At 34.4% G+C, this 12,514-nt stretch overlaps 1 protein-coding gene across 5 annotated transcripts in view; it reads left to right on the forward strand.

Moving 5' to 3' along the window:
• Positions 1–12,514, forward strand: part of ATP8A1 (ATPase phospholipid transporting 8A1) — a 94,316-nt gene that overhangs the window by 15,848 nt on the left and 65,954 nt on the right. For 2 of the 5 annotated variants that reach the window (XM_085223228.1, XM_085223230.1), the window contains exons 6-9: positions 3,342–3,382; positions 4,249–4,322; positions 8,850–8,919; positions 9,398–9,525. In XM_085223228.1, the coding sequence (XP_085079354.1) occupies positions 3,342–3,382; positions 4,249–4,322; positions 8,850–8,919; positions 9,398–9,525 (313 nt within the window). Of the gene's footprint in view, positions 1–3,341; positions 3,383–4,248; positions 4,323–4,875; positions 5,004–6,912; positions 6,987–8,849; positions 8,920–9,397; positions 9,526–12,514 lie in introns of those variants that run through there. The other 3 variants (XM_085223229.1, XM_085223231.1, XM_085223232.1) reach the window with 3 other exon arrangements.

Genomic DNA, 12,514 nt, shown 5'->3' on the forward strand with positions numbered 1-12,514 from the left:
AAACATGGGCTTTTAAGTTAGGTCCACTGGAGGGCTGTGAGGGTGATCAAGAGGGTGCAGCACCTCTCCTGTGAAGACGGACTGAGGAAGCTGGGGTTGTTCAGCCTGGAGAACAGAAGACTCCAGGGAGACTTTTCAGTACATCAGTGGGGGCTTATAGGAAAGGTGAAGAGAGACTTTTTACAACGGCATGTAATGATAAGACCAGGAGTAATGATTTTGGAGTGAAAGAGGATAGATTTAGATTAGACAAAAGTAAGAAGTCTTTCAATATGAGGATGTTAAGACACTGGAATAAGATGCCTAGAGAAGTTATGAATGCCCCAACCCTGGAAGTGATCAGGGCCAAGTTGGTTGGAACTTCGGGCAGTCTGATCTAGTGGGGAGGTTACAATGGCAGGGGCATTGGAGCTGGATGTTCTTTAAAGGTCCCTTCCAATGCAAACTCTTCCGTGATTCTGTGAAAATATATGGAAAATGTATGAAACCACTGAGCTTATAGCTCAATAGGACGTGTCAAGAAACTGGACAGCAGCACAAATTGGTTGGCTGACAGTGCTGGGAGTATAACTTTTGCCTATACTTTAAAGAAAAACTGAGAGAGACAGAAACAAAGGAAAGCTTGATGATGAAAAAAATCTGGATATCTACAGACATTCATAGCTTTCGAGATTGCAACCAACAATCAAGAGATATTTGAGATTACAGACCAACAAATAATGAATCTTCAAATGCTTTTCAAATTTTTCTCCCAAGTATAGAGAGATTTAAATGAAAAGAAGACTAGGTCTTGGTGACTGTTCCTAAGATTTCTCAATATTCCATGTATACAAAAGAGCATCTTAGAATTTGAAAGTGTAGTAAGGATACACAAAATATTACTTGTGCTTAGAAACAAGTTGAAGCTAGTGCAGAGCTCACGTAAGCCTAATACTGATCTTAGTGTACTGCTAAAACAATATGTAAGTGTATTGTCAAATGTGGTGTATTGTCAGAAGAATAATGAAGAAGTTAATTTAATCTGCAGTTTTGTTTTCATTTATACAACAATTCTGTAATCTTGAAAAGTGGTTATGTGCATAATATGCTATATATCCAGCTCCACCTTCACTTGTCCTTCAAACAAAGAAAATTGTTAACATGTTACCTGTGCATGTATGGATTTTCCTTCACCTATCTGTTCATAAAAGACCATCTTTATCTCAGCCTTAAGAAATTAACTTTCTAATTGTAATTACTATTTAAAAAAAAAAAAGCCTTTTAGAGATGATTTTGATTTATTAGGCTATATTAGGGATGACTTTATTTCCCCAAAATGTATGCATAAATACTGGGACACAGTCATGCACACAGGTGTGGTGAAGCATGTATTTCTGTGCTGTGTTAAAGTGGTCTTCTGTAGGGCAGATGAAGCATGCTTTTGAAAGCTGTTTGTTAGAGACATCTGAAAAATGGGAGGTATGAATGTGAAATTCAGGCAGCAGAAGGCTTTACGGAGCAAATAATCTATTACATGAAGAACTCATAGCGGTACATTTTTACCCTCCTTTGTAAGAAAAGGTATTTAAATGAATGTCAGTGCATGTTAATTGCACTTAAAACCTTATTGGAGCAAGGTTGGGTAGAGTGCTCTTGAGATTTCAGGTCTCTCACTGTGTTGTGATTCTGTTTCATCCATTTGTGAGCTGGTTTTAACTAGCTAGAGCAGAAAACAAACCTAACAAGAAAAGCTGACAATTTCCTTCCACTTGGTAGCTTAAAATGGCTAATCAAGGGGTCTGGGAAGGCAGCATAAGTTAGGGGCACATAAAACTGTGCACTTTGCATTAGGTGAGTGCAGAACAGGACCTTCCCTTTGCAATAGCAGTACTCTGTTAGTTCAGCTTGACTGCATGCAAAACAGCCTTGGGATCTATTTCAGCAGTCAAAGTGCTTCTGCAGCTAGTTTTTAAGAAGCTCTTAGCTATGTCTGGCAGCTTATTTACATTTCAAGTGAGCAGAACTTCACTGTTATGCTACTACTGAAACTTAGTCATGTGGGTTGCTGCAAAGTGTGTGTGTGCATTATTTTTTTTTTTTTCCATCCCTTATCAGTTCTCTCATCTATTTTATGCCATGGCCCCACAAACAGTGCTGCTGACACAAGGGGATTGATTTAGGTAGCTGGTGACACAGTTATCAACTGTATTAAGTTCCTTACTACGTTATTACAGTCAGTCCTCACTGTGGATCTGTAGTTTTCCCATTGAAGGGAAATGGTTTGTTGGATAAGATTTGGTGTGATGACCAGCCGATGGTGAGACAGTCATGAAAATAGCATGCTTAATATCTGTAATGGAGACTGCTCCATTTACCATTGGCAGGATTAATAAATCGAGGGGGAGGAGTAAAAGGACTGATCTCTTAATAAGGAATTATTAAGCAGGTTAGTTAATGGCTTACAGAAACTGAGATATTCAGGAGGGGTCAATCTGAATAGAACCACAAGGAAAACTTAGACATATAAACAATATGCATTCCTAGATTTTGATAAATTTTTTTGAAGACATACTTTCATAAGAATTGGATTTTTTGATCAGGTACCTAAATAAGCATCCTGGCAGTTTGAAAGCTGGGAGGCACAGTGAAAGAGAACAGTCTTCTGTAGCTGTCTTAGTATTAATACCTGTTTATAAAATTTATTTTAATTTACTTCTTGCACATCAGTCTTCAATAGCTTTGTAATTAATGCCAATTAAAAAAAAAAAAAGACACCTTTATTATTCCCTGAAAACATAAGTTTGTCGATTAAATGGCAAATTAGCTCGATTTTTTTTTTTTTTTTTTTTTGTAGTATCATAGTAACAAGTATTACTGAACTTTAAAGAACTTTAAAGTACTAAAACTAGAGTAGTAGAGTGTGCTTGCAATATTAATTTGTTTTGTGACATGCCAATAGTCTGGACAGCTAGATCCTGAGAAGCCTGTTGGTGACTTTTTTTGTAAGAATGACATTATTTAAAATGAGAAAAAATGTTACTGAATTGATATTTTCCCCATCATGTTTTTTACTTTGAAATTTCTCATTCCAATTACTAACTTATTTAGAAAACCACACATTATTGTGCAATCTGTATCTGAATGAGCAAACCCTGTTGAATTTTCTTATTCATTTTATAATAAGTTTCTATGCATTGTATAATTTAGCTGCTTGACTGAAATTTACAGAAACAAGATATACTTTAAAATGTTCTGTAAATGTGCTCCATCTGAATGGCTTTTCATAAGGAAACTAACACAAACTTGTATACTGCAGTTAGAGTGTGCAAAATGAAGAATTCTTCTTTTTTTCTTTTTTTCAGTACTACGAAATGGTGCATGGGAGATTGTCCACTGGGAAAAGGTGTGTATTTATATTTTCGTGGTGACTTGTAAAGCATAATACACATCTAATACTTGCTTTATTTCTCTAAATCTGTATCATTGATAAGAATTAACCGGTATGTTGGGAAATGTGTCATCTATTATATTTTATTTTAAACGCTTGTTGCATTTGTCTCTTAAAATGTATTTTTCAGTCAAGTCAGTTTTGATGGTGTGAGTCAGCCAAAACTACTATTAGATGACAGCCCTTAAGTTCAGTTAAAAATCACCTAATTCATATGGTTGACTGGGGAAATTTCACATATGGAAAGCTGTACAGTTCCTTAGTATTATTTGGAGTGCCAAGGAAGAAGCTTCCTTCTGGAAGCTAATTACTTGCTATGTCTGCAGAATTACTTGGCTTAAAGCATAAGAACCTTAATTAGAGGAGGGGACTACTAGAGGTAACTTTTAAGGAGTAAATGTTGTGCTTTCCATCTTATCTCTTACGTCTATTGGATTCCACACCTGAAAACTTGAGTAAAATTTCATCATCAATAATTTGGAGGCAAGATTCAGGTTACAATTCTGATGAAATCTTTGCAGAAACCAGAACTTCAGCATGATGCAACAGAAATATGACCCCAGGGAGATTAATTTCTTCCTCAATTCAACTTCAGTGTTCTAATAAAATATTTATTACGATAACTAGCAAAAGTAAAGAATGCATATCCAACGTCAGAATTAGGCCTATTAAAGAGATCTCCAAAGAATTCAAGGGCTTTAAGTACTACATTCCTACCAGTGTTTCTAGGAAATTCAGCAAGGTAAATATTTACTGTGCTTAAAACAAAGGGATAACATATTTTGTTTGAGACCATTAACCAATTCCCAGTTTTCTTTCAGGTAGATGTTGGAGATATAGTTATAATAAAAGGCAAAGAGTATATACCTGCTGACACTGTACTGCTCTCATCAAGGTAGAGATGCCCACTGATGCTTATAGTGTAGAGGCTGGTTTCTCTACCCTGCATTTATTTATTTATTTATTTGTTTGTGATTGCTCCAAGGAAATAAGGAATAAACAAAAATGCCACCACTCTTAAATGTAATCTTTTGTTCATTTGGGATTTTGTCATTTCAGACAGTGTTTCATTAAATTGTGTCAATAACTGTTTTCAAACAATACTGGCATTTTATTTACCCCTGAGAAAATAAACTATGAAAAAATCACATACTAATTTAAAAGAGGCTGATTATCTGCCTAAAATTTGGACATCGACTGCTGTATTTTACCTGGTTGACTTTTTGGTATGTAGATAACAAATTGCATCCTATAAATAAATTAAAATTGGTATATTGCAGACAACAGAAATGTGGTTTAATTGATATTTGATAGCTAAATTGGGGAAAAAACCATGAACATAGCATGTGGCCTGTCAAACTGGCGTTGTCTTTGAGCTGAACATTCACTTAATTCTATAAAATATATTTTGAATAATTTCAGCCCTGAAAGCAAGACTTCATAGCATGTAATGCTGTAATTGTTTTTGTATGGACAATCAGAGATTGTTTATCATCATTTCCTTGGACAGTCTTATTTAAGAAATCCACATCTTACTATGTGGAAGATGAACATTTTTCAACATCTATTTGATCAGGTCAGTATATTCTAAGAATTTGTTTTGCTGGTTTTTTTGTTTGTGAGCTTTAAATTAAGATTATTTAAACATGTTCAATTGCAGTTTGATTAATTGCTGTATGATTACTATGCAATTACAGCCATTTTTTTTCTGGTACAAGTGAAAGTATTATTGTAACGTACGATTACAGGTTAGGCATAAGCCCTCTACAAGTCCACTGAACTGAACAAATGTACTCATGCATACAATTAATAGGGTTAGGATCCTATGCATTTCAGTGACAGATTGTGGTGCATACTAGTATGTGTTTATGCCATTTTCCATTATATCTCAAAATTAAGTGTAGTAGTTTTGAAAACATTTCTGTTAAATTATCAAATGTCAAATAGTTGCCGGATAATTCTGTAAATTCTCTTCTGTAAAGTCTGCCTTTGTTCAATCTGAATGTTTATTGTAACTTCAGATGCTTTTCTATTCAGTATCTTCGGAATTAATAATGTATTACTTCTGCACTTTGAGAAGCATTTGTCAGTTTTGTTGGTGCCACACCACCAAGATCTTCACATATGGCATACCATGCAGCAACAACGTTTTGGCCTGCTAATAGCTTCTTTCATGCAAACTCCAGTGTCTTGTAAAATACATTACATCATCTCAGAGCACCTTTTTTGTAGTCCTCCTGACTAAGCTCCTGAATTTGTCTCTCTTTCTAGATTTCTTCACTGTTTTGCCCTCTTTAATCTGGAGGACATTCATGTTGCAGTGTTCTGCGGTGTTGTTTTACTCATAGAAGACTGCCATCTGCCCACAAATACTTCTTTCCAAGCCTTGTCCCTCAACAACAATCTTACATCATGTGTTAATAAGTTGAAATAATAGTTAGCTGCTACTGGACTTGTCAGGACTTACCTCAGCTTCACATCACTTTGCCCCCCTCTTGTCAGAATACGCTGTCCCTTCTATGACTGTTATTCACCTTGAATTTTCCTGTTGGGTTTTCTTCTAGGATCAAACATGCAAAAGTGAATCCTGAGGTGAATTCTGATTGCTATTCTGGATCCAGTTCTGTTATTTTTTCCAGCTAAAACAACTTTCTTGAGTTACTAGGGGCCTGTTGCAGCCCTCCTGTAGAGAGCCTTGTGCCACTACATTACCTCTAATTCTGCTTGCACACCAGAGTGTAGTCTCCTCCAATTCTTGTCTTCACATGGTGACACATTTCCCAGGAAGACTGTTTTAACAGTTTTGCTTTCCAGCTGTTTACTGATGGCCAATTACAATTGATGGCTTTAAAAGTGATGCAAGTCTACAGACCTGATTTTATTTCAAACAAATGTTATTTCTTTTTTTTTTTTTTCTTTTTTTTTACAAGGTGATTTCTGGAGAGTTACAGTTTCCTAAAATAATTAAGATTATGCTGTCTCTTACAGTGGAAATAACAGTCCTACAAGACTTAAAATGTGTTTTTTCTTGCACGTTACTTGGAAATTGAAGATTATAAAACAAAAACAGAAAACACAAAATCATTTTTAGCATGTTCTTTTCACTCAGCTTCTCAGATATGTTGCTGGATAATCTTTTGTTGTGATTTGGTTTAGTTTTGCTTTTAAACAGTTTATGGAGTGGTTAGAATCTTTTGTCAGTTGAGATTCTATGCTTTCTGTTTAATGCCAGCCTAAAATTGGTGCCTTAAAGTAAAATGATCCACTTGAATAGAAATGGAAATATTTTAATTCTTTTATTTCTGACCTGATAAAAATAGATTTTGAAAAAAATGTCATCAGACATTTTAATTAACATATATTGTTTGTATAATAATTTCAAACTCTGTCTTTTTGTCTTTGTCCATTTGTTTTCTTTTTTGTTTTGTTTTTTTCCCCTATCACTTATATTTCTGTTCTAATCATTTTCAAACTGGGATGTGTAGGTGGCAGTAGGGGAAGTAGTGAAAGTGACCAATGGGGAACATCTCCCAGCTGATCTCATCAGTCTGTCGTCAAGGTTAGAATAAACCAGTTGCACAGGATATGTGTATGTGGGTCCTCATATACCAAGTATAAAGAATGCTTATGTGTTGATAGTGTTTGCTTTGCCATTCATTTTTCTTGAGCAAAAACCCATGCACTTATAAAATTAGAAAAGGTACAGTTGATGTAAGTGCAGATCCTTTAAAGTGTAAATAGATGATAATGTTCCAACAAGCAAGAACTTGTTCCAGACCTTTTAGATTTTACACTATCCTCGTGAAATCTTATTAGCAAAGTTGCCATTAAATAAACACAGAGTAAAACATCAACTCATTCTGTCAGTGAAGAATATGGATTATTATTGGTAGGACTGGTAGAGGACCCTCTGCACAAATTTGAATGTTGCACATTCTCTGCTGCATGCAGTGGCAAAAGCAGCACTGTTCTTGTGTACTGTGACAAAATGCATGTTTCCTAGACATGTCAGCTTTATGCTATTGTCTGCACTGTTACTGAACTTTTTTTTTTTTTTTTTTTTTTTTTCACTAAATCAATGGGCCTGCCTTGATCCAGCTGTAATTCATTTACTTTGGAGGTCACTGCTTATCTGCTAAAGTAATTACAATTGAGCATGTGTTTCACTGGAAATGTCTTTGCTGCCCTAGTCTTTCTTAAAAGTGCTTCACAAAAATATTGTTTGGGTTTGTTTTTTTTTTTTACTATTAACTAATTAGAATGCTAGGATTGTAGTAGTGTTTTACACAGGTGATTCCAGCCAAACAGTCTAGGCAGAAGTTATTTACATTTTTAGAAAAGTTTGCTAAGAAAATACTCTCCTGAGAAGAATTTATGACAATAATTTAGTACATTTTAATGTTTTTGCTTCACAAAAATGTGCTACGGTGACCTCTGTAGTTTTGAGAATGATTGCAGAATAAATACCAACAGCTATTGTTGTATTAAGAAAAACTTAAAAAAAGCTCTTGACTCTTGAATTCCATGCTAGAAAGAAGGAGAAATATTAGCTTCAAAGTGGTGTAGAGAGTAAGTATTAATTCTTCTAAGTTGTAAGTTGTGGGGTTTTTTGGTTGGTTTGTTTGTTTGTTTATTTTATGGCTCTACTGGTCCTTTCCAGGATCTTAATTTATCACAGATATTAATAGTAAGTACTCTGTCCTCATATGCAGAAGATGGAAGCTGAGTGGAGTTACTCAGAAATCTTGACCTGTTTTACCTCTTGTTCTGTTTGCAGAAAAGTCATTTTATCCTTCTTTCTGTTTGCCTAGTTAACACCTCCATGATGGTTGTGCATTATTCAAATCTAGAGGTGTTGTACAAGATACAAAATCACTGCTGTGTTTTACACATAAAAAAAATTGTATTGAAAAAAGTGTAAAATATAAGCCATATATTAGTGTATCTCAAAGAGATAAAATATGAAAGCTGTGATTTTTCTGAATAAACCTTAGAAAAAATTTGCATTTTTAAAAAATGTTTTTAAATTGCATAAAGAGTCTATAATGTGGACATAAATGGAGGAGAACACTGGAAAAATCTTTCATATTCAAACTACCACTGCCTGTGGCAGAAAGCACTACAATTATACTATGTTTATGCCTACATATAATTTCTTGTAAAAACTTAATAATAAAATTATACTGCATTTTTAGCAGAGTTTCATCTGAGAAGGTAACTTCTGGCAAACTTTTCTGACAATGTGAAGTACTGTTGGTAATTTCACAGATTTGACTGTATATTATTTTAGTTCTCAACATTTGATAAGGAAAGAAAGAAAAAAAAAAAAAGCTGATTGCCTAAGCAGATATTAGAAAATTAAAGGAAATTCATTGATTTTGACATTGTAATATAAAATTAAGGATTTTTCTTTTCTTAATAGTGAACCACAAGCTATGTGCTACATCGAAACATCTAACCTAGATGGTGAGACAAACTTAAAAATTCGACAGGTAAGAATTTCATTTTTGAGAATATTTCCAATATTATTTTTAGTTTATTATTGCTTATAAAACATTTTAAGTGCTCCTTTTAGAAGGCTGTGAAATTTTAATAGTTTGAATAAAAAGCCATGGGTTATTGCTATCTCATAAATGTTTTTGTTCCCTGCGTTAAATGGAGGGAATAAATGTTTAAACCTCAAGCTATTTCTTGCACTTCAGCGGGTTTCCTGTGAGTGAACAAGTGGATGGATTTGTTGTTCAGGTATGTTTATTTTTAGAGGATAATAGAGACAAAAGCACTGCAGAAAGAAGCTGCTAGTGCTGGTGATATTTTACAATACCAAAGTGACTTTTACTCACTGTAAAATGTAGTGGTCCTGTTTTATTTCCACAAGAATACTGGTTTTCATGTCTTGCACTGTCAGATTTGAAATACACAGAATGGTAAATTGGAAAGTGGTTTTAAATAACAAACTTTTTTTTACAGGGTTTGCCCCTAACATCAGATATAAAGGACATAGAAAGCTTGATGAGACTTTCAGGCAGAATTGAGTGTGAGAGCCCAAACCGACATCTGTATGACTTTGTTGGAAACATCAGACTGGATGGGCATGGGTATGTAAATCCAAGGAGAAAGATCTTGGTAGCTTCAATAAGTACATAAGTACAGTAGTAAATAAGTACGTGTTGTTAATCTACTCCAAATATAATTTGTAAGGTCTTCATTCTATAGTCTAGAGAGGTTAAAAAAATTTTTTTTGTTTTTTTTAATATATTCTTTATTAGTCTTTATTCTCCAGAAAATTACAATTGTAAAATCTTCTAATGTCTGCAGATTGAGTTATAATACTAGCTGATCTTCAGAAAGCAATAGCTATTAATAATAGAAGGGTGTATGAACCAAATTCTAATAGTTTGGGGATTTGTAGCTAGTATGTAACTCACTTTGTAAAGATCTCATTCCTTGTCTATTAATTATGTATTATAGAATCTGTACAAAATAAATTTCTTGTATGATTTTGTTGTTGTTTTTGCAGGGTTTTTGTTTTGTTTGCTCTTTTATTATCTTGTTGTTTGTTTTAGTTAGAGGAACTAAATCCATTACTGTGTACTTCAAACTCTCTTAATTAAGTAGCCTAAAGACATTTAATACCTTAGCTTACTGAAAGTATGTTTCTCTAAAAATGGACAGCCTCAGTGCAATTACAGCATGTGCTTATAAAACTACTTAAATTCTTAATAATTTTAAGTGTTTACACAATAGGTATTTGGAGTCTTCTGTTTCAAAGCTAATTTGATATATTAGGAGTTTTAAATTTATTATTAGATTGAGAATTGTTTAGTGCTTCGTTCCTGAAGATTTACATTATTTTTATTTATTTATTTTTTATTTGGTAGGCTTTTATTTCTCCATATGCAGTATTATCCATGTTTGTGTTTCTAGACTGATAATATATACTACTAACTAATTCTTAAATACCTCTTTTATATTCCATTTTTATTTACTGGTTTCTTACAGATGCATTCCGGGAGTTTTCAGTCGCAAGAGTGTGGATCTATTATAATTCCACTGTACTTGTCGTTAAGAAGAGAAAAACATTTACCTGTAATTCTTCTCTGAAGGTAATAGTTATACTAGATCCACACATCCATCCTTCCTCCCTGACTAGGGAGAAAACACTTTTCTGCTTAACTGAATTATTTAATTTTAAAATTTGAGTAATGTGGTGATGGCTGGTATGCCTCGAGAATGTGTAGGAGCATGCCATCTGCTGGTCAAGCAAATTGTCATTTGAGAAATTCAGTCTGGGAACATTTACATATATTTGCTGTTTAGTAGGATAGTTCCAAAAGTGTGGTTCTAATATAATACTTACCTTCAGTGAAAAAGAATTGCAGGTAAGTAACTTTTTTTGGATCCTGACTTAATTTCCAACCAGAAAAAAATGAAAGATGAGTTCTCTTTCTGCCCATGTTATCTGTAACACAAACCTAACTGGCATTTATCTAGTTGTTTAAGATCCCACAATTAGATTTTTCACTGTATCCACTATCTTGACGTTTTTGGAAAAGGAAAGGAAAAGGAGTAATGGACACTTCTCCCTTTTATTTCTTCTTTCATTTTATATAATTCATTGGAGTACAAGAATGCTGTGGTCCGTAAATGTTGTATCTGGGTGGTCTTTTCAGTCCTTTCTTCTTCATTTCATGGGAGAGCGGCTGTAAAAAGGCAATGGTTCTTTTTGGATTTTTAATATTCAAGAAAGTAGAACTCCACTACAACTAATTTTTTTTTCCAAGATCTGTAGATTCTGTTAAGGTCAAAAATATTTTCATTGTATCCTCAGTGTTTGAGTCTGTTAACTCTGTATGTGAAAGGTTCCGCTCTTTTTTTATGCTCATAAATGTGTATGATTTTTAGGAGCTAAAGACTATTAGCTGGAGAAAGGAGAAAAGTTCTTTTGCCTGGATAAATCTGAAGTTATGATTAGATAAATACCTCAAAGAAAAATAGATTGGCAAGTTACAAGAATAGACATTTACTGTGCAGACCTGAAGTAAACATTTTCCTGAAGACACTCTTGAGGAAATTGTGAATAAACACTTAATAAAAAGAAAATCACCTTGCTATGTAAGGTTTCAAACATGTCCTTGAAATTAATATGCCAGTGACAGCCTTGGCTGGGTAGTATGCTGCAGGGATATTTCCCCATTAAGAACATTCTTCACTGAATATAAGCAACATATATTGGTGAGAAACCATTAGTCGTGCAGTATACAGTAGGAACCAGATGAGCTGGGGCAGTTTTGAGAAGGTTGAGGCCAAGACACTTGAGTGCTCTATCCAATGATAGCACTTTACAGAATGGGGTGTGGTCTCAATGTTGAAAGTAGCATGATACCTAGCAGATGGGGACTTTCTATGTCTGTCCCCTGTTGTTCTGTTGTTTATCTTCATCTGTGCAGCAGTAGTGCTGGAGACCACTCCCACAGGCTGCAAACACCATTCTGTTTTAATAGTCTTCTTAGTAACAGGCCCTTGAGGATAAAATCCTGTTCCATGTTGGAGGGGTATCCATAGCCATTTGAGAGCTGTTTGGAGGGGTGGGGGAAAAACAACAATGGCTCCTGCAGTAGAAGGGACTTCACTGCATACTCATCAGAGTTTTTTAAGAGGGGAAATAAGCAGGAGGGCTAAGAAGTTGCAGGAGTCTTAGAACTCAATCTGACACTTCAAGGAGTACAAGTAGGAGTACAAAGTTTTTAGTACTGCCATACTTGAGTTCCTTTACCTCTTCATGTTAGTAGAAGGGACAGAAAGTCTTGGCGTTCAGAGAAGTTCTACAGCTTTAAAAGTTTTCAGTTTATCTGTGGATAACATAGGCATATTATCAAAAAGGCTATTACTTTAATTTTTTATAGGTGAAATTCTTGTTAATAGTCTTGAAAGATCTGGTTACTCTTGAAATGACAATTTGTTTCATAACTTTGAATGCTTTAGAGAAAGGAATGCATTTTAAAAAAAGGAAATAGTATTTGATGACAAAATGAGTCCCTCTTAATCATTATTAGCTACTTCAGAGCCCTTCAGTTCCTTTCATAC

The sequence above is a fragment of the Meleagris gallopavo genome, chromosome 4 (genome assembly GCF_905368555.1).
Source record: "Meleagris gallopavo chromosome 4, MGAL_WU_HG_1.1, whole genome shotgun sequence".
NCBI classification, from domain to species: Eukaryota; Metazoa; Chordata; class Aves; order Galliformes; family Phasianidae; genus Meleagris; species Meleagris gallopavo.